This window comes from Aphidius gifuensis, linkage group LG2 (assembly GCF_014905175.1).
Source record: "Aphidius gifuensis isolate YNYX2018 linkage group LG2, ASM1490517v1, whole genome shotgun sequence".
Classification (NCBI taxonomy): Eukaryota; Metazoa; Arthropoda; class Insecta; order Hymenoptera; family Braconidae; genus Aphidius; species Aphidius gifuensis.
Window position 1 is genome coordinate 8,339,744 of NC_057789.1, and position 22,281 is coordinate 8,362,024.

General features: G+C 24.4%; 3 protein-coding genes across 3 annotated transcripts in view; all 3 read right to left on the reverse strand.

The window, feature by feature from the left end:
- Positions 1-10,833, reverse strand: part of LOC122849466 — a 32,617-nt gene extending 21,784 nt beyond the window's left edge. The window contains exons 1-4 of the mRNA XM_044148167.1: positions 10,435-10,833; positions 9,198-10,155; positions 6,387-6,394; positions 4,898-6,318 (exon numbers count right to left, since the gene is read on the reverse strand). Coding sequence (XP_044004102.1) covers positions 4,898-6,318; positions 6,387-6,394; positions 9,198-10,155; positions 10,435-10,833 — 2,786 coding nt within the window. The remainder of the gene's footprint in view (positions 1-4,897; positions 6,319-6,386; positions 6,395-9,197; positions 10,156-10,434) is intronic.
- Positions 10,834-14,245: 3,412 nt separating this feature from the next.
- On the reverse strand, positions 14,246-16,202 carry LOC122848967 (phospholipase A2 inhibitor beta-like). The gene is made up of 3 exons (XM_044147463.1): positions 16,124-16,202; positions 15,672-15,786; positions 14,246-15,535 (listed from the first exon to the last, which is right to left on the reverse strand). Exons 2-3 carry the CDS (start codon positions 15,756-15,758, stop codon positions 14,258-14,260), a joined length of 1,365 nt encoding a protein of 454 aa, XP_044003398.1. The 5' UTR covers positions 15,759-15,786; positions 16,124-16,202; the 3' UTR covers positions 14,246-14,257.
- Positions 16,203-17,685: 1,483 nt separating this feature from the next.
- On the reverse strand, positions 17,686-19,371 carry LOC122848974 (leucine-rich repeat-containing protein 15-like). The gene is made up of 3 exons (XM_044147471.1): positions 19,260-19,371; positions 18,804-18,920; positions 17,686-18,679 (listed from the first exon to the last, which is right to left on the reverse strand). The coding sequence occupies exons 2-3, from the start codon at positions 18,870-18,872 to the stop codon at positions 17,756-17,758; spliced, it is 993 nt and encodes a 330-aa protein (XP_044003406.1). The 5' UTR covers positions 18,873-18,920; positions 19,260-19,371; the 3' UTR covers positions 17,686-17,755.
- Positions 19,372-22,281: the final 2,910 nt, after the last annotated feature.

A 22,281-nucleotide genomic window follows, 5' to 3' on the forward strand; every position in this document is an offset into this window, starting at 1 on the left:
TGGTATGCTTTGGATAATGAATTGGATCCACATGCTGCAAGTGATTTGTCAGAGGAAAATAAAGTATTGGTTGAATTACATACTGGAAAACCAAAAAAATAACAATTTTATCTACTATGTTAAAGGCTTGTGACAACTAGCATAATTCGTCGACCAAGTTCTATGCCATAGTCCATTTATTACCAGAAATTAACTGACTTTTTACTGATAACTGGGAATAATCAAGATGTTTCTGGTAATAAATGGACTATGGAATAGAACTTGTTTGAAAAACTATTATAGCCCTGGTGAAAATATTTCTCCGCGATTTCTCCTGAATTTCTCCGCGATTACTCCGAATTTCTCCGCATTTACTCCGAATTTGTCCGTGATTACTCCGAATTTCTCCCAAATTGACCCATGCGGAGAAATGAGTGGAGAAAGGTATCAAAATTTTTTTCCGAATTTTCTCCGAATCGACTTGGGTGGAGAAACGTTCGGAAATATTTTTCCACGATGAGAATACGCGGAGAAACATGTGAAAAAAAAAATTTACCGCGGAGAAATTTTTTACGAATTTTCTCCGAATCGATTTGGGCGGAGAAACGTTTGGAAATATTTTTCCGCGATAAGAGTACGCGGAGAAACGTGTGAAAATAAAAAAAAATTATCACAGAGAAATTCTTCCGAAATCAACGACGAGGAGAAAATTTTTCCACTTATTTTCCCACATTCATCAATTTGATGAAACGATCACGGGAGTTTTGTAGACCAAGTACCTCAGGTATATCAACTTTTTTGAAAAAAAGTGTCTTCGAATTTTCATTTTTTTCAAAAAAAATAAACATCATTATGCTTTGCGTTATGTAACAATTAATAATTAGTCATTCTTTTTTCAAATAATTGAAAATTGAAAAAGTTGGAAAAAAATTGAACAAATAGTGAAGAAAGTTGGAGAAAGGGTGGAGAGATTCGTCCGCCATTTCTCCAACCGTGTGAAAAAATAATTTTACTGAGAAATTTTTCTTTCGTTTCTCCGAATAAACTTGAGTAAGGTAGCATTCGGAAATATTTCTCCGCGAAAAAAAACACACGCGGAGAAACATGTGAAAAAAATAATTTTACCGCGGGGAAATTCTTCCGAAATCAACGAGGAGGAGAAAATTTTTCCACTCATTTCTCCGCATGGGTCAATTTAGGAGAAACTCGGAGTAATCGCGGAGAAATTCGGAGTAATCACGGAGAAATTCGGAAAAATTCGGAGAAATATTTTCACCAGGGAGTGGCCACACGCTTTAAATCTTTCATTTAAAGTGCAGTACTGACTGATATCATATGTCAAAAAATATATGTCAAAAAAAATAAAACGAAAACTAATTGAGCGAAACTATTTCAATTGATTTTATTTTATTCTTTTGTCGTTTTTTACATAACAGACAGCTGAGTGGCCTGTAGTCTGTTATGTAACCAATTTTTTCTTCCCCTTTGAAATCTATTACACTAATTTCAAGATGCTCTAACTTCTCTAGATTGTTGACTTCAACTACAGACCCATCAGAGAGTTCAAAACCAGTACATTTCAGTTTTTCCAATGAGTTTATTTCCAGGTCAGTAAGGTTTTCTAATTCACTTATTGGATTCAAATCAAGTTTTTTGTTTGTCTTATGTATAGTTATGTTCCAAGCTTTTTATTTCTCCGATGGAATCTATTAAATTTTCAAATGACTGTAAATAAAACAATTCATTAAAAATACAATAAAACAACATAAATAAATCTTTAAAAAGAGGGTGATACTATCCGAAGATAATTTGTTAAATATTAAAGCTCTTGAAAAATTGTCTCGAGTCACAAAAAAAAATCATTTTTAAATCGAATATACATAGATTCATCATCTAGGATATAAAACAAAAAAGTCATTTAATATTTTTTTTTATCTGTCATCAGATTTCCGCTTTTTAAAATGAGATTTTATTAAAAAATACCCTGATGAAAATGATTTCTCCGATTTTCATTGATTTTTAAAAATCGGAACAAGTCGGAGATAATCGGAGATATAATGATTTTTTGATTTCCTCCGATTTTTCGTCGAAATTTTTATTCATCAATATGCGGAGAAAATTGGAATAATCGTAGATATGCATAGATTTTTAATAACCCCTTTTTTTAGAGACAATTCAGCAACACACTAAAATTAATAAATATTAATGCAAATATTTTAATTTTTAAAGAAATTTTAAATGAAGTATCTTAATGTTTTGGGTGATAATTAAAAATTAAAATCAATAAAAATAATTTTTTTTTCTCGAAAAAAAATTGTTTTAGATATATACAAAAAAACAATATTTATATATTTTGATTTCTTTTAAACTTTTTTCATAATAAAGTATGTATGATATAAAAGAAAAATATAAATTTTTTTCGTAATGATTAATGAATTGGATACATAAAAAAATAATATTAAATTACTGCGTTGGTTAATAAAAAAGTAAGACCAAAAGTTAATTGTTAAATTAAAAATAAGAATGATAAGTTTTTCTTAACGAATAAATAATATATTAAAAATAATTATATAAAATACATTTTATTTTCAAAATTTTCATTTAGAATAATTAATCATGTAATTGCAAATAAAATTATAATAATTTGAATTTTTATTTTAACATTTATCAAGGTCAAAAAATGAATGAAGAAATTTTTTTTAGATAATTTAAATTATTTATTTTTATTCAAATTGTCTGTGTGTTTTTTGCATGTATTTTTTTTTTTTTCACCATTTAAACATTGTTATTTTACTAGAAAATTGTTATTAAAACAACAACAAATATTTTGAATATTATCTTGAGAATTTTTAATGCAAATATCGTAATTTGAAAAAAAATATAAATTTGTTTTGTACAATTACAATGAATTGTATACTTAAATAGAAATAAATAATTTATGAATGAAAAAAAAAAAAATAATTTACTGCGTTGGTTAATGCAAAAATAAGACCAAAAATTAAAAAATAACTGTGGTAAAAACTATAAGTATTGAAAAAAGCAATGAAAAAAAATACTTACATTAGTTAACTAAATAAAAAACCAAATAGATGATTTCGTTATTGTACACTGTGTATACTGTCTAACTAGTGACGAGCGAATGGAGGGAATGATTGAATGAACTGCAGAAATCATCATAACTTATATGTGCTGGTTTTAAGCCGTCTTCATATTCCCTTTCCTTGACTACTTATAAAAAACATTCTGCTATTAAAATTCAAAGAATACGATAATGAATATTATGATACTGATAAGAGTAACCGAAATCATCTCTTTCCATAATGGATTCTTTCACATTTTCAGAAAGAATAACTGCTGTATTTATTGATTATAATATGCTCATGCATAGTCACTATTAGTCAGTAATAAAATATAAAAATATAAGCATTTAACTTTTTAATAAAGATTATGTGTAATGTATTTTGATAATGTTTTTCTTTTCTTAAATAAATTCAATATATTGTTGTTTTACTTACAAAAAAAATATATTTATACATGCATAATATTTATTTTTATCTGAATATAACTAAAGTTGCAGTGTATTTAATTATTGATAGACTATCTATACTGATAAACAATAAATTGTAGAACTATTTTATTTTATATTTTTTTAAAAATTAAAGAAGCAAAAAAATGAAAAACACACAATAAATAACAATTACAAATAAAAAATTGTACTTGATTTGTCTTGATTCTTTTTATTTCTTGTTTATTGTTTGTTTCATTATTTTCAACAAATAAATTCAGCTCGTAATTTTTAATTAATTTTGTTTTTTTATAATAAATAAACATCTTGAAGATTTTAAACGTGATTAGAAAATAATGCAGATTAATATTTTAAATAGTTTATAAATTGAAAAATAATTTGGATATTTTTTTTTTCATCCTTCAACTGTGAAAGATGATAAAAAAATATGTTCATGTAAAATTTGTCAAACTCAATGATACAATATTTATATTCAATGATAATTTCTAATTCATCTTTTTTGTTTTATTATTTATTGATTAAATTATTCAGACAATATTCATATAAAAAAACCGATGATGTATGGAAATTGCAAACATAGAAATTAATATTTCGTAAATGTATTAGTTGTGTTTTTAATACAGCAATGGAATCACTTAGTGAACTAAATTTATCAGCATATCAATGTAAACTGAATGAATATTCTGAATGACGAAAAACTGCTGATCTTAGTTATCAGTTAATCACTTAAAAAAACACATTTTCACTTATTTTTTTAATGCTTTTTAAACAATTGTTGAATAAAAAATAAAAATAATGGATCCATTAGAAGATAATAGCTATGGAATTTCTGAAGTTTTTCTTTAAACAATTAAGTATTAATATAAATATAAAATATATTTTATTTGCAAAATTTAAATTCAGAATATTTAGTCTTGTATAATTGCAAATTAAATTATGATAATTTTATTTTCAATTTTATTATTTATCAAGGACAAAAAATGGATGAAAAATATTTTTAGATTATTTAATTTATTTATTTTCCACAATTAAAAAAAAATTTGTTGTTATACTTCGAGTGCTTATAATGCAAAAATATGTTTATTTTATTTCACGTGATATCACATATGTAGGAATCTATAAAATAGGAAATTAAAAGAGTGTCTGTTATGCAAATAGTAATAATTAAATAATAATTTCAAGTTAATAGTTCTTTATCAAAAAAAAAATGAAGGTCTCATTGAACGATTCTAAACATAATCAAAAAATGGTGAACATATATAGTTGCTTTTAGTAGGATTTTATCAATTTTATAACCAGAACTAATATTGTCCAAACACATACATATTTTGCAATGTGTTTATTGAATCTGTTGGTAAATTGTTATTCTGGATATCAAGTTTATGAAGTGCTGGTAAATTACTAAAAATATCTAAATCAAAATGATTTAGTCGGTTGTTCGACAACGATAGCCATTCAAGATTTTCAAGGCCAGTGAATATATTTGTTGGTAATGATGTTAGATTACTATGGTGGATATGAAGTTCCTTGAGGTTTGATAAATTATTAAAGGTACCTGGTTGAAGTGAAGTTATATTATTCCATGATAGCTCTAATACTCTAAGTTGTTCAAGACTATTGAATCTACCGCTTGATAATGCTTTTAGACTGTTGTTTTGAATATATAGACTCTGAAGAGTTGATAAATTATCAAAAGTACCTGGCTGAAGAGAATTCAGTTTATTCGATTGTAGGTCTAATACTCTGAGTTGTTCAAGACCATTGAATGTATGGCTTGATAATGCTGTTAGATTGTTGTTGCAAATATAAAGACTCTCAAGATTTGATAAACCATTAAAAGTACCTGGTTGAAGGGAATTTAGTTTATTCCATGTTAGGATTAAACATGTGAGATTTTTAAGACCATTGAATATGTCGCTCGATAATGCTGTTAAATTGTTGTGGCTAATATCAAGTTTCTGAAGATTTGATAAATTACTGAAAGTACCTGACTCAATATAATTTAGTCGGTTATCCGACAAATCAAGATTTTCAAGATTTTTCAAGCCAGTAAATATATCTTTTGGCAATGATGTTAGATGATTATTTCGTATACTTAGACTCTTGAGATTTAATAGATTATTAAAGGTACCTGACTCGAGATAATATAGTCTGTTCCAGGACAAATAAAGCTCTCCAACATTTTCGAAGCCAGTAAATATATCTTTTGGAAAAACACCTAAACATTTAGCGCTAAGATCAATTACATAACTATTTAGATTTTCATTGAGCAACGCACAAGTAGTTGAATCATAATAAGACATTTTTTTATTACAAAAATATCTATTAGAAAATTGGCTGTTAGATGTTAAAGCAATATCATCAAATCGTTTTCTTAAATCATCAACTACAACCATCTGATTTTCATTATAGATAGGGCTTTGAATTAAGCTTTGTCTTTTTCTTATTAAATCATCTGGTACATTGTCTTCATCGAATTTAAAAATAACTTTCAATGTCTTGAATAAAGCTTCTATTCCATCAAGATTTTCGAAAATTATTTCTTTCAATATTTCAACTTCTCGCTGTTTATTTGTCAAAATTAATTGATACTCATTTTCTATTGCTTTTAATTTTTCTGCCTGGTCTTTCTTCATAGCAACTGACTCTTGAATAATCTTTTCATTTTCATCAATTTTATTTTTTAACTGTAGTGACATTTCTGAGTATTGTTGACTTTTTAAAGATATCTCTGATTTCAAAATATCAATAATACGGTGCAATTCTACTCTCGTATTATTTTTTTCGTAAATAATATCCATTTCACTTGAGCTCTAAAAAATGAAGAATATCTGTAAATTATTTCAATTTTAGAGAAAATTAAACATCAACAACTTTTTACTTTACTGTCTATTTATAATTTTAATAATATATTAACTTTTATTAAGATATACTTACAGGAATCGATTGTGATCACAAGCTGCAATACGCATAAATATATATATCAGCTAATGAATCAAATGGCTGTATAGATTTTTAATATCCTTATTTTTTAGAGACAACTCAGCAACACACTAAAATTAATAAATATTAATGTAAATTATTTTAATTTTTTAAAAAAATTCTAAATGAAGTATCTTAATGTTTTAGGCGATAATTTAAAATTAAAATCAATAACAATAATACCATCATTTTGAATTTAATTTTTTTTCTCGAAATATAAATTGTTTTGTTACAAAAAAATCTATATATATATATTTTTATTTCTTTGAAACTCTATTTTTATAATAAAGTATGTATGATATATGTATACATATAAAAGAAAAATATAAATTTGTTTCGTAATGATAAATGAATTGGATAAATAAAAAAATAATAATAAATTACTGCGTTGGTTAATAACAAAGTAAGACTAAAAGTCAATTGTTAAATTAAAAATGAGACTGATAAGTTTTCCTTAACAAATAAATAATGTTACATTATTAATGTATTAAAAACAATAATATAAAATACATTTTATTTTCAAAATATTTAATTAGAATATTGAAACTTGTAATTATTGCAAATTAAATTATAATAATACAAATTACATAGCTTTTCTGGAATTTCTAAAGTTTTTTAATCATTAAGTATTATTAAAAATATACAATATATTTTATTTGCAAAATATACATTAATAATAATTAATCATGTAATTGCAAATTAAATTATAATAATAATAATTTAATTTTTTTTTTCAACATTTATCAAGGTCCAAAAATGGATGTAAAAATTTTTTTCAGATTATTTAAATTATTTATTTTATTCAAATTGTCTGTGTGTTTGTTGTATGTATTTTTCATTTATTTTTTTTTTTTTCACCATTTAAACATTGTTATTTTACTAGCAAATTGTGATTATTAAAACAACAACAAATAGTTTGGATATTATTTAAAGAGTTTTTAATGCAAATATCTTAATTTGAAAAAAAATATAAATTTGTTTTGTACAATTACAATGAATTGTATAAATAGAAAAAAAAAAATTTATAAATAAAAAAAAAAAATAAATTACTGCGTTGGTTAATGAAAAATTAAGACCACAAATCAAAAAATAACTGTGGTGAAAATTATAAGGATTAAAAAAAGTAATTAAAAAAAAAATACTTACATATGTTAACTGAATAAAAAACTAAATAGATGATTTCGTTATTGTTTAGTGTGTATACTGTCCAACTAGTGACGAGCGAATGGACTGCAGAAATCATCATAACTTATGGTGGTTGAGTCGGCTTCATATTTCCTTTTCTCGACTGCTTATAAAAAACATTTTGCTATTAAAATTCAGAGAATACGATAGTGAATATTATGATACTGATAAGGGTAACCTGAATCATCTCTTTCCATAATGCATTCTTTCGAATTTCCAGTAAGAATAACTACTACATGTCTGCATTTAATAATTATTATATATGCTCATGGCCATTCGTCAAATATAAAAATAAGCATATTTAACTTTTTTAATAAAGATGATGTGTAATCATAATGTTTTAATTTTCTTTAATAAATTCAATAGATTGTTGTTTTACTCACAAAAAAATATATTTATGCATAATAGGCCGTATGAGCTTGTACCCAGGCTGTATATTTTCTTTGTACATATTTGTACATTTGTTAATAAAAAAAAAAAAAAAAAAAAATTATGCATAATATTTATTTTTATCTGAATATATAACTGAAGTTGCGCAGTGTATTTAATTATCAATAAACTATATATGATACTAATAAACAATAAATTGTAAAATTATTTTATTTTATATTTTTTTAGAAATTAAAGAAAAACACAAAAATGAAAAACACAGAATAAATAAAAATTACAAATAAGAAATTGTACTTGATTTGTCTTAATTCTTTTAACAATTTTTTAATTGTTTATTTTACTATTTTTAATTATAGTACGAAAATTCAGCTCGTAATGTTTATTTGTTTTTTTTTTTTGTAATAAATAAACATCTTATTGGCTAGATAGTTTAAACGTGATCAGAAAATAATGCAGATTAATATTTTGAATCGTTAGTTACTGTGAAAGATGATGAAAAAATATGTTTATGTAAGAATTTTGTAACTCAAGAATATAATATTTATATTCAATGATAATTTTTAATTAATCTCTTTTGTTTTATTATTTATTGATTAAATTATTCAGAAAATATTTATATAGGTAAATTGATGATGTATGAAATTGGCAAACATATAGAAATTAAAATTTCGTAAATGTATTAGTTGTGTTTTTAATACAGCAATGGAATCACTTAGTGAACTAAATTTATCAACATATCAATGTAAACTGAATGAATATTCTGAATGACGAAAAACTGCTGATCTTAGTTATCAGTTAATCACTTAAAAAAACACATTTTCACTTATTTTTTTAATGCTTTTTAAACAATTGTTGAATAAAAAATAAAAATAATAGATTCATTATAGAAGATAACAATTTTTCTGGAAAAACACCGAATATAAATATTTGCAAAATTTATATTCAAAATAATTAGTTTTATAATTGCAAATTAAATTATAATAATTTTATTTTATTTTTAATATTCGTCAAGGCCAAAAAATGAAGGAAACAATTATTTTAGATTATTTAATTTCTTTATTTTATTAAAATTGTCTGTGTGTTTTTTGTATGCATTTTTTTTTTCACCATTTAAGGAACAGAAGATTAGACAAACTCTTTAACATATTTATTGAATTTTTTTTTAAATTGTTGTTCTCAATATCAAGTTTCTTAAGTGCTGGTAAATTACCAAAAGTATCTGAATCAAGATAATTTAGTCGATTGTTTGACAAGCCTAGCACTTGAAGATTTTCAAGGCCAGTAAATATATTTTTTGGTAATGATGTTAGATGATTATCGTTTATCAAAAAATATTTAAGATTTGATAAATTATTAAAAGTACCTGGTTGAATAGAATTTAGTTTATTCGATGTTAGGTCCAAAAATATGAGTTTTTCAAGACCATTTAATATATCACTCGAAAATGTTGTTAGACAGTTGTAACTAAGATTAAGTTTCTGAAGATTTGATAAATCATCAAAAGTATCTGGTTGAAGGTAATTTAGTTTATTCACGGATAGGTTTAATACTTCAAGTTTTTTAAGACCATTGAATATATCGCTTGGTAATTTAGTTAGATTGTTGTTGGAAATATTAAGTCTCTGAAGATTTGATAAATTATTAAAAGTACTCGACTCAAGATAATATATTCGGTTGATCGACAATTTAAGATCTTTAAGATTTTTTAAGCCAGTAAATATATCTTTTGGAAGATAAACCAAATTTCTTCGCGTGAGATCAATTCTATAATTATCCGGATCTTCACTGAGCAATGCACAAATATTTGAATCATAATAAGATATCTTTTTGTTGCAGAAATATTTATTACAATATTTGCTATCAGACGATAAAGCAATATCATCAAATTGTTTTCTTAAATAATTAACTACAACTGTCTCATTTTCATCATAATTATGTTCAAATAATCGTCGTCTTTTTTCCAATAAGTCATCTGGTACATTATCTTCATTAAATTTCATAATAGATATCAATGTCTCCAATAAATCAGCTGATTCCACAAGATCTTTTTGACTTATGTTAAAAATTATTTTTTGCAATATTTTAACTTCTTGCTGTTTATTTTTCAAATTTAATTGATAATCATTTTCAATTGCTTTTAATTTTTCTGCTTGTTTTCTCTTCAAAGCAATTGACTCTTGAATGATTTTATTATTTTCCTCAATTTTCTTTTCTAACTCAAGTGATATGTTTGAGTATTGTTGATTTTTTGATAATATAACTGATTGCAAATTATCAATAATATTTTTCATCTCAATTTTTGTATTATTATTTTCATCAATAATATCTTTTATTTTCAATTGAAGTAGTGTTAAATTTTTTTCCAAGTTTACCTGATGATCATTTATTGAAGTTTCTAAACTTTTAGTATACTTTTTTATTTCTGAAAAATTAGCAAGTGTTTGATCTTTATTTTGATTGATTTTATTCAATGTATCATTCAGTTGTAATAATTTATTATCCAATCCGTTATTTTCGAATAGTGATGCTGATAATTTATTATCAAGCAATGTTTTTGCATCAAACGGAATTTCGTAATTTTCTTTTTTTACCAATTGAGTTTCAAGGCCATTTTTATCATCTTCAGATTCTAATACGTATGATTCTGCAATGAGATGAGTTTTCTGGTCAATCTGATTTTGATTTACATCCGATGAATCAAGTGTACCATAATCATCTGACAATTTATTTGGTATATTTGGTGCAGTAGTCGAAATTGTTGGTGAATCCATTTCACTTGAGCTCTAAAAAATTGAACGATATCTGTAAATTATTTTAGTTCCAGAGAAAATATAATATCAATTGCAGGTTCTTTATTTTACTGTCTATTTTTAATTTTAATAATATATTAACTTTTATTAAGATATACTTACAGGAATCGATTGTGATCACAAGACTACAAGCTGCAATACGCATAAATATATATATCAGCAAATGAATCAGCTTGCATAGATTTTTGATAACTCTATTATTTATAGAGACAACAATTCAGCAACACACTAAAATTAATAAATATTAATGTAAATTATTTTAATTTTAAAAAAAAAATTTTTAATGAATTATCTTAATGTGTTGGGCGATAATTTAAAATTAAAATCAGTAAAAATAATACTGTCATCTTGAATTTAATTTTTTCTCTCGAAAAATAAATTGTTTTAGATACCAAAATATATATATTTTGATTTCTTTGAAACTATTTTTGTAATAAAGTGTGTTTATAAAAGAAAAATATATAAATTTGTTTCGTACAATTACAATGAATTAGATAAATCAAAAAAGAAAAATTTATGGATAAAAATAAAATAATAAATTACTGCGTAGGTTAATGAAAAAGAAAAACCAAAAGTTAATTGTTAAATTAAAAATAAGAATAATAAGTTTTTCTTAACAAGTAAATAATGTAAACAATATAAAATACATTTTATTTTTAAAATTTTCATTCAAAATATTTAGTCTTGTAATAATTGCAAATTACATTATAACAATTATTTTTAATTTTAATATTTATCAAGGTCAAAAAATGGATGGAAATTTTTTGTTTATTTTTTTTTTATCATTTAAAACAATATATTTATTTATTAAAACAACAACAAATATTTTGAATATTATTTTGAAAGTTTTTAATGCATATACCTTAATTTAAAAAAAATATAAATTTGTTTTGAACAATTATACAATGAATTGTATAAATAGAAAAAAATAATTCATATAAATAAAAAAAATCCAATAAATGAATACACTAGTTAATGAAAAAGTAAGACTAAAAATTGAAAAATAACTTGGGTGAAAATTTTAAGGGATGAAAAAACAAATTAAAAATACTTACATTCGTTAACTAAAAAACTAAATAGATGATTTCGTATATAACTATAGTTTGTACTGTGTAGATATATGCTGTCTATCTAATGACGAGCAAGTTACTGAGCTTACTGACAGTTCAGATCTGAGGGATCTGAGTGTCCTGAGTCCTGACCAATGACCAGAGAGCCAGAGAGACCAGCGAGACCAGGACTCTATTCTCCACTGTTCTCCAGGTGCTCCAGGTTCTCCACCTGGCAACTTTGACCAGGAGAACTAACTCCCGTGGTGGGGGTAACATTTCGTGGCATGAACTACGGCGGCTATCTAGTGAGTGCATGCCACTTTTACTCCTGAACGGCGTACTACGTAATGCGCAGTTTTTCATCCCTGTACGCCCTGTACAGTGTACACTGTACACCTCAGCCCACCATGACACCCCTGATCCTCAGAATGTCAATAAACAAGTAACATAACCATTTTTTTTTTTTTTTTAGTAAATGTCAAAAATCTCATTGTGATTTGTGAGTAAATTGTAATAAATTAATTATTATTGCCGTACTCAGAAATTAATATTATAAAAAATTTCAACTTTATTATTATTGTAAGTATTGATCAAGCTCTATAGTAATAATATATATTGGAAAAATTATCCACAATAGTAGCTTCAAGTATGAGTATCAGTTTGATCCATCATTGAAAAATTGAATCTTTAACTGTATTAAATGTATGTTTCATTTAATTAATTTAATTAATTTTTTTTTTTTAGAAATCAATAATTAACAAATAAAAATTTTACAACTATGAGTAAACAATCATTTCCTAGTAAGATATTCCAAAAATTTCGAGATGATAAAAAAACATCTAGTAAGCTATTCCAACAACTATGTGATGATATAAACGCTGTTCAGCTACCCAGTAGTTTGTGGGCGAGAATTGTAACGAGTCATGGTACCTTGGTATTTTCAAAATTTATGGAAGAACAACACAAATTTCTCAATGTTGTTATTTTACCTGACCTTGAAGTAATTATAAGTTATGGTCAGAAAAAGTTTGACTGGATGCACTGCCATCCACCGGAATCACCAAGTGATGTTTCACAAATTCTTCAGTCATTTGATGATTTGACGTCAAACTGATATCGAATAATCATCACCATTAGTAAATTTGTAAATCCAATTTACGAGTAATGGCATAATAATTTTTTAAAAGTCTGCAGGTGAGCAGATAAATCTCATGAATTTTATATTTTAAACTCAGGTGTTACTCAGATCCGAACTCTTAGTAACTCACTTGTTTGTGCGGATTAAAAAAATATATTTATACATGTTATTTATTTTCATCTGAACATACTTTTTTTGAATATTTTTTATACAATAATTGTTGAATAGAAAATAAAAATAATGGATCCATTGGAAGAAGCTTTTCTGGAATTTCTAAAGTTTTTTTTTTTTAATTAAGTATTATTAAAAATCAACAAATAATAAATGTATTAAAAACATTATAAAATACATTTTATTTTCAAAATTTTTATTCGAAATATTTAGTCATGTAATTATTGCAAATTATATAATAATAATACAGTTATTAATTTTAATATCTATCATGGCCAAAAAATGGATGAAAAAAATTTTTTTAGATTATTTAAATTATTTATTTTAGCCAAATTGTTTGTGTGTTTTTTGTATGTAATTTTTATTTATTTTTTTTTACCATTTTAACATTGTTATTTTACTAGCAAATCGTTATTCAATTACAATCTTAATTTTATACTCAGTTTGAAAATTTATAATTATAATAATTTCAGGGGAATGATTCTTTTTTTTTCTTAAAAAAAAGATAAGGCTTCATTGAACAATTCTAAACATGACCAGAAAATCATAAAAATGGACAAATCGAAAAGAGCTTTTTATTAATTTAAAAATACGGTGAATATATGAATAGTTGCTTTCAGTAGAATTTTATCAGTTTTATAATCTCAACTACAAATTTCTCAAATTATACATATTCTTCAATATATTTATGGAATCTGTTATTTAATTGTTTTTCTGAATATCAAGTTTATCATTAGTGCTGGTAAATTAGTAAAAATATCTGAACCAAGATCACAAAAAAATCACAAAAAATTTCCTATAAAATTATATAAATTCGCATTGTTGAATTAAAAATAATAATGATAATTTTTTCTGAACAAATTAATAATATTAAAAACAATATTTATTATTACACACTACACTGTTATTTTAAAATTTTTTAAATTTAAGACAATTATTTCCAAATGAAATCTTACCTATACTTGAATAAACTTTTTTATTAATTACAAAATATGGTAAACATTATGTCGCTTTTGATAGATCTTTATAGATGGTATAACCACAAATAAAAATTTCGAATATTATTATTATTATTATATATATTCTTCAATATATTTATTGAATCTGTTGTTAAATTATTTCCCCGAACATCAAGTATAGTAAGTGCTGGTAAATTATTAAAATGATCTGAACCAAGATAACTTATTCGGTTGTCCGACAATCTGAGGCCTCTAAGATTTTCAAGGCCAGTGAATATACCTTCTGGTAATGATGTTAAATGATTATTGTTTATCAAAAGATATTCGAGATTTGATAAATTATTAAAAGTACCTGGTTCAAGGGAATTTAGTTTATTCCATGATAGATTTAAATCTTCGAGTTTGTCAAGACCGTTAAATACATTGCTTGATAACGCTGTTAGATTGTTGTTTTCAATATGAAGAAATACAAGTTTTGATAAATTATTAAATGTACCTGGTTCAAGGGAATTTAGTTTATTCGATGATAAAATTAAAAATCTGAGTTGTTTAAGGCCATTGAATATATCGCTCGGTAATTCTGTTATATTGTTATTTTTAATATAAAGACTAGTAAGTTTTGATAAATTATTAAATGTACCCGACTCAAGCCGATATAGTCGGTTGTGCGACAAATAAAGCTCTCTAAGATTATCAAAACCAGTAAATATATTTTTTGGAAGAACAGGCAAATTTATATGTTTCATATTAATTTCATAACTATGTAGATTTTCACTGAAAAATGCACAAATAGTCCAATTATAATAAGATATTTTTTTGTTACAAAAGTATCTATTAGAAAATTGACTGTTAGACGTTGAAGCAATATCATCAAATCGTTTCCTTGAATCATCAACTATAACTGTCTTTTGCTCTTGTTTTTTATCTTGACAGCTGATTTGTTTACATGTATCATTGCGTTGCGATAATTTATTGTCACGCAAAGTTTTTGTATCTAACAAAGTTTTGTAATTTTCTTTTTGTTGTTTCAATTTTGAATCAAGTTCCATAATTCTTAACGATAATCCAGTGACCAAATCATTTTTATCATTTTGTTCATGAATCAAATGAGTTTCAAGGTCATTATTATAATTTTCAAGCTCTAATTCGAGTGGTACACTTAGATGACCTTTCAGGTCCGAAAAATATTTGTCTGATATCGATGATACAGTCGTATGAGCTTTCAGGTCAATCTGACTTTCAGCTACATTCGATAAATCAACTGCACCATTATCATTTGTCAATTTAGGCAATATACTTTGTGCACTAGTTGAAATTATTTTTGAATTCTTCTCAGTTGAGCCCTGAAAATTAAACGATATCTATATGAATTCTTTTATTTCAAAGAAAATTCATTATCAACAGCTTTTATACTTTACTGTCTTTTATTACAGAAAATGGCAAAATATATGATATTAATTTCTATTAAAATATACTTACAGGTATCACAAGACTACATGCTACAATGAGCATAAATATACCAGCTACTGAGCTGGCTGGAATCATCAGTAGATTTTTAATAACCATTTTATTGGAGAGATATATTACCAACACACTAAAATTTATATAAATATTATTATTAATTATTTTATTTATTTTAAAAAATTTTAAATAAAAAATCTTATATTTTTTCAATAGTAATTTGAAATTAAACTTGCATTTAAAAGAATTAATAAATAATAATAATTATCATTTTGCATTATATTTTTTGATTTTTTTTTTGTTGGAAAAATAAATAACAAAAATATTAATTTTTATTTTTTTAAAACTGTTTTTATATACATATAATCCAAAAATACTTGAATATGGTTAATGAAAAAGTGAGAAATAAATTTAAATAATAACTGGTTTGAAAATAATAAGTAGTAAATAAACTAAATAAAAGTACTTACATTTGTTGATTCAGAAAATATTTAAAAGATGATTTATATTATTATTTCGTTGATGTGTATATACTGTCCAACTACTGACGAGTGAATGGACTGCTATGTATACCAAAAATTATCAGAATTTATATGTGCTGATTGAGCCTCCTTCCAATCAATTTCTCTTGCCTGCTTAAAAACAACTTAATCTGTTATTGCAAAATTCAAGAAATACCCAAAAAATCATTATGATACTGATAAGGGTCAAATGGGTCATCTCTTTGAGCAATGTACTCTTTTAATCTCCTGTCAATTCGTAAAATAAAAATAATAATTATATGAAAATTATATACAAACAAAGCTTTCCAACATTTTCAAATCCAGTAAATATATATCTGCATGGAAGAATAGCTAAGTTTCTGCGGCTATAAGATTAATTTCATTAATCGGAATTTTCACTATAGGTTCAAGTATGAGTATTAGTTTGATCCATCATTGAAAAATTGAATATTTAACTGTGTTAAATGTATGTTTAATTTTATTAATTTAATTATTTTTTTTAGAAATCAATAATTAACAAATAAAAATTTTACAACAATGGGTAAAACAAAAAAACAAGCATCTCGTAGAAAGATATTCCAAAAAATTCGAGATGATAAAAAAACATCTAGTAAGCTTCTTCAACAACTCTGTGATGATATAAACGCTGTTTAACTACCCAGTAAATTGTGGGCGAGAATTGTAACGAGTCACGATACCTTGGTATTTTCAAAATTTATAGAAAAAGAATGCAAATTTCTCAATATTGTTATTTTACCTGACCTTGAAGTTATTATAAGTCATGGTCAGAGAGAGTTTAACTGGATGCACTGCCACCCACCAGAATCACCAAGTGATGTTTTACAAATTCTTCAGTCATTTGATGAATTGACGTCATACTGATATCTAATAATTATCACCATTTGTAAATCAAATTTACTAGTAATGGCATAATAATTTTTTAAAAGTCTGCAGGTGAGCAGATAAATCTCATGAATTTTATATTTTAAACTCAGGTGTTACTCAGATCCGAACTCTCAGTAACTCACTTGTTTGTGCTGATTAAAAAAATATATTTATACATGATATTTATTTTTATCTGAACATACTTTTTTTGAATATTTTTTATACAATTGTTGAATAGAAAATAAAGATAATGGATCCATTGGAAAAAGCTTTTCTGGAATTTCTAAAGTTTTTTTTTTTTTAAATTAAATATTATTAAAAAATATATTTTATTTGCAGAATTTATATTCATTATATTTAGTCTCGTAATTGTAAATTAAATTATGATATAATTTAATTTTTTATTTTAATATTTATTAAGGGCAAAAAGTCGATAAAAAATTTTTTTTTAAATTATTTAATTTATTTGTTTTAGACAAATTATTTGTGTGTTTTTTGCATGTAATTTTTATTTTTTTTTTTTCAGCATTTAAACATGGATCTTCATTAAATTAAAACATTATAAAAAAATTATAAAAATTGTTGTTTAAATTTTTTTTCGATTTTAGACAATAATTATTCACAAACTCAATATGACCTATATTTGATTGAACCTTTTTATTAATTATAAAGTATAGTAAACATAATGTCACTGTTGATAAAATCTTATCGATTTTATAACCACAACTCTAAACTTCCGAAATAATACATATTCTTCAATATATTTATAGAATCTGTTGTTAAATTGTTTTCCTGAATATCAACATACAAAAGTACTGGTAAATTACTAAAAATATCTGAATCAAGATACATTAGTCGGTTGCTCGACAAGCCAATCATTTCAAGATTTTTAAGGCCAACAAATATATCTTTTGGTAATGATGTTAGACGATTTTTGTATATATAAAGACACTTGAGATTTGATAAATTATTGAAAGTACCTGGTTGAATAAAATTTAGTTTATTTTGAGATAGACTTAACGATGTGAGTTTTTCAATACCATTGAATATATCGCTCGATAATGCTCTTAGATTGTTGACGTCCAATGCAAGTGTCTGAAGATTTAATAAATTATTAAAAGTACCTGGTTCAAGATAATCCAGTCGGTTGTACGACAAATCAAGATTTTCAATATTTTCAAAGCCAGTAAATATATCTTTTGGAAGAACAACCAAATTTCTACGGCTGAGATTAATTTCGTAATTATCCGGGTCTTTACTGAGCGATGCACAGATAGTCGAATCATAATGAGATATTTTTTTGTTACAAAAATATCTATTGGAAAATTGCCTGTTAGACGTCAAAGCAATATCATCAAATAGTTTTCTTAAATCACCAACTACAAGTGCCTGTTTTTTATTATAGTTGGTTTGAAAAAATTGCTGTCTTTTTTCCAATAAATTATCAGGTACATCATCTTCATTGAACTTCATAATTTCTGTCAATGTCTTTAATAAATCAGCTGATTCGTGAAAGCCTTCAAAAATTATTTCTTTTAGTATTTTGACTTCCTGCTGTTTATTTGTCAAATTTATTTGATATTCATTTTCTATTTTTTTAAATTTTTCTGCTTGTTCTCGTTTCACAATCGACCCGTACTGAAAATTAAACGATATCTATCAATTATTTAAATTTCAAAGAGAATTCAATAACAACAGCTTTTTTACTTTACTGTCTAATTTTAATTTTAATAATATATTAAATTTATTAAGATATACTCACATTAAACCCAAGATAATATGCAATGATAAGCATAATTATTATGACAGCTATTGTATTATCCTCTTTCATGATTAGATTTTCAACAACTATATTTTTGAGAAACAATTCAGCAACACTCTAAAATGAATAAATATTAATGTAAATTATTTTAATTTTTTTTCAAATATTTAAATAAAAAATCTTCATCTTTTGGGTGATCATTCAAAATTAAATTTAATGAAAATAATACTATCGCCTTTCGTTGAATTTTTTTTGCAAAAATAAATTGTTAGATACAGAAAAAAAAAAAAAAATTATATTGTTTAATTACATAAATGAACTAAAAAATAATGTATAAATAAAAAAAAATACATAATAGATACTGCGACGATTAATGAAAAAGTAAGACAAAAATCAAAAAAATAACTGTGATAGAAATTATAAGGATTAAAAAAACCAATTAAAAAAATAACTTACATTTGTTAACTAAATAACTAAGTAGATGATTTCGTTGTTGTATACTGTGTGTACTGTTCAACTAGTGACGAGCGAGTGGACTGCATAAATCATCATAACTTGTACCACTTGTACGTGCTGATTGAGTCGGCTTCATATCAGTTTACTCGACTGCTTATATGAAATATCCTGCTACTAAAATTCAGGGAATACGATAATAAATATTATGATAATAATAATGGTAACCTGAATCATCTCTTTCGAATTTCCAGTAAGAATAACTACTGCGTGTCTGCATTTAACCTTTGTAATATATGCTCATGGTCATTCATAAAATATAAAAATAAGCATTTAATTTTTTAATAAAAATCATGTGTAATCATAATGTTTTACTTTTCTTAAATAAATTCAATATATTGTTGTTTTATTTTACAAAAAAATATATTTATAGATCATATTTATTTTTATCTGAGTATATAACTGAAGTTGCAGTGTATTTAATTATTGATAGACTATCTACAAATAAACAATAAATTGTGAAACGATTTCATTTTAAATTTTCTTAAAAATTAAAGGACGAAAAAATAAAAAAAACTTTGAAATTCATTAATTGAGAATCAATCTTAAACATAATCAAAAAATTATAAAAATTTTTATTTCAAAATTTTTTTAATTTTAGACAATTTACAAATTAAACTTTACCTATATTTTACTAAACCTTTTTGATAATTGTAAATTAAGGTGAACATTATTATGTCACTTTTAATAGAATTTTATTGATTTTATAAATGAACCAAAAACTTTGAAAAATACTTAAATATCAATATGAGTATAGAATCTGTTGTTAAATTGTTTCCCTGAATATCAAGTTTGATGAGAGCTGGTAAATTATTAAAATTATCTGAATCAAGCTGGCTTAGTCGGTTGTTCGACAAGTCTAGTAATTCAAGTTTTTCAAGACCATTGAATATATTTTTTGGTAATGATGTTAGATTATTATGGTGTATATAAAGTTCCTTGAGATTTGACAAATTATTAAAAGTACTTGATTCAAGGTAATATAGACGGTTCTTTGACAAATCAAGATCTGCAAGATTTTTCAAGCCAGTGAATATATCTTTTGGAAGAGCAGCCAAATTTCTTTGGCTGAGATCAATCTCATAACTACTCAGATTTTCACGGGCGAATGTACAAATAGTCGAATCATAATAAGACATTTTTCTGTTACAAAAATATTTATGAGAAAATTGGCTGTTAGATGTTAAAGCAATATCATCGAAACGTTTTCTTAATTTATCAACTACAGCTATCTGTTTTTCATCGTAATTAAGTTCAAATAATTTTCGTCTCTTTTCTAATAAATCATCTGGTATATTGTATTCATTGGATTCCATAATAGCTGTCAATGTCTTTAATAAATCAGCTGATTCAGAAAGATCTTCGAAAATTATTTCGTTAAATATTTCAAGTTCTTGCTGGGTATTTGTCAAATTTAATTGATATTTATCTGCTATTGCTTTTAATTCTTCTGCATGTTCTTTCTTCAAAGCAATTGACTCTTCAATTAGTTGTTTATTTTCATCAATTTTCTTTTCTAATTCTAGGGATAGGTTTGAGCATATCATTGATTGCAATTTATTATCAATAATATTTTTCATTTCCAATTCAAGTATTGTTGAATTTTTTTCCAAGTTTACCTGTTGATCGATTAATGATTGAAAACGATTTCCACAAGTTATTAAAGTTTCTGAACATTCATCAAGTGTTTGTTCCATCTCTTGATTGTCTTGTTTCAGTGTATTATACATTTTCCAGAATTTATTATCAAATTCGTCAACAAAATATTTGTCTAACATTAATGATATAGCCATATAAATTTGAAGCTCAATCTGATTTTGAAATACATCCCATGAACCAACATCATCATTATCAATTGAAGATTTATTCGGTATATTTGGTGCAAAAGTCGAAGTTGTTGGTGGATTAATTTCACTTAAGCCCTAAAAAATTAAACGATATCTGTAAATTATTTCAATTCTAGAGAAAATTTGATATCAACAGCTTTTTACTTTACTGTTTTTTTTTTAATTTTAATAATATATTGACTGTAATTAAAATATGCTTACAGAAACCACAGGACTACATGCTACGATAAGCATAAATATACCAGCTACTAAATTAGCTCGCATCATCAGTAGAACACCCATATTTTTGAAAGACAATTCAGCAACACACTATAATTAATTAACAAATATTAATTAATTTAAACTATTTTAATTTAAAAAAAAAATTTTTTCAAATGAATTTCTTTTGGTGATAATTCGAAATTAAATTCAATACAGAAATAATAATAAATCATCTTTCATTGAATTTTTTATTGGATAAATAATATGTTTTAGATATAAAAAAGATGAATTCTCTTTGTACAATTACAATTAATTGTATAAATCAAAAAAAAAAAAAAATAATAAAAATGAAAGTTAGTTAATGAAAAAGTAAGACCAAAAATTAAAAAAAAACTGCTGTGAAAATCATGAGGATTAAAAGAACCAATTAAAAATACTTACATTTGTTAACTGAGAAATTAAATAAATAATTATTTGTTGTTGTATATATACTGTCCAACTACTGCCGAGTGAATTGACTGCAGAAATTATCACAACCTGTACGTGCTGATTGAGTCGCCATCATATCAGTTTACTCGACTGCTTATATGAAATATTTTGCGTCTAAAATTTGGAAAATATGTTAGTAATTATTACGAAAGAATAACTGCTGTATTTAATGATCACAGTATGCTCATGGTAATTTATAAAATATAAAAATAAGCATTTAATTTTATATAATAAAGATTATGTATAATCATAATGTTTTTCTTCTATTGAAAAAAATCGATATAGTGTTGTTTTATTTTACAAAAAAATATATTTACACATGATGTTTATTTGTATTTGAATATAGCTGAAATTGCAATGTACCAATTATTATTAAATTTAATAATTATTCATTAATTTGTTTTCTATTAATTTATATTTTTTAAATC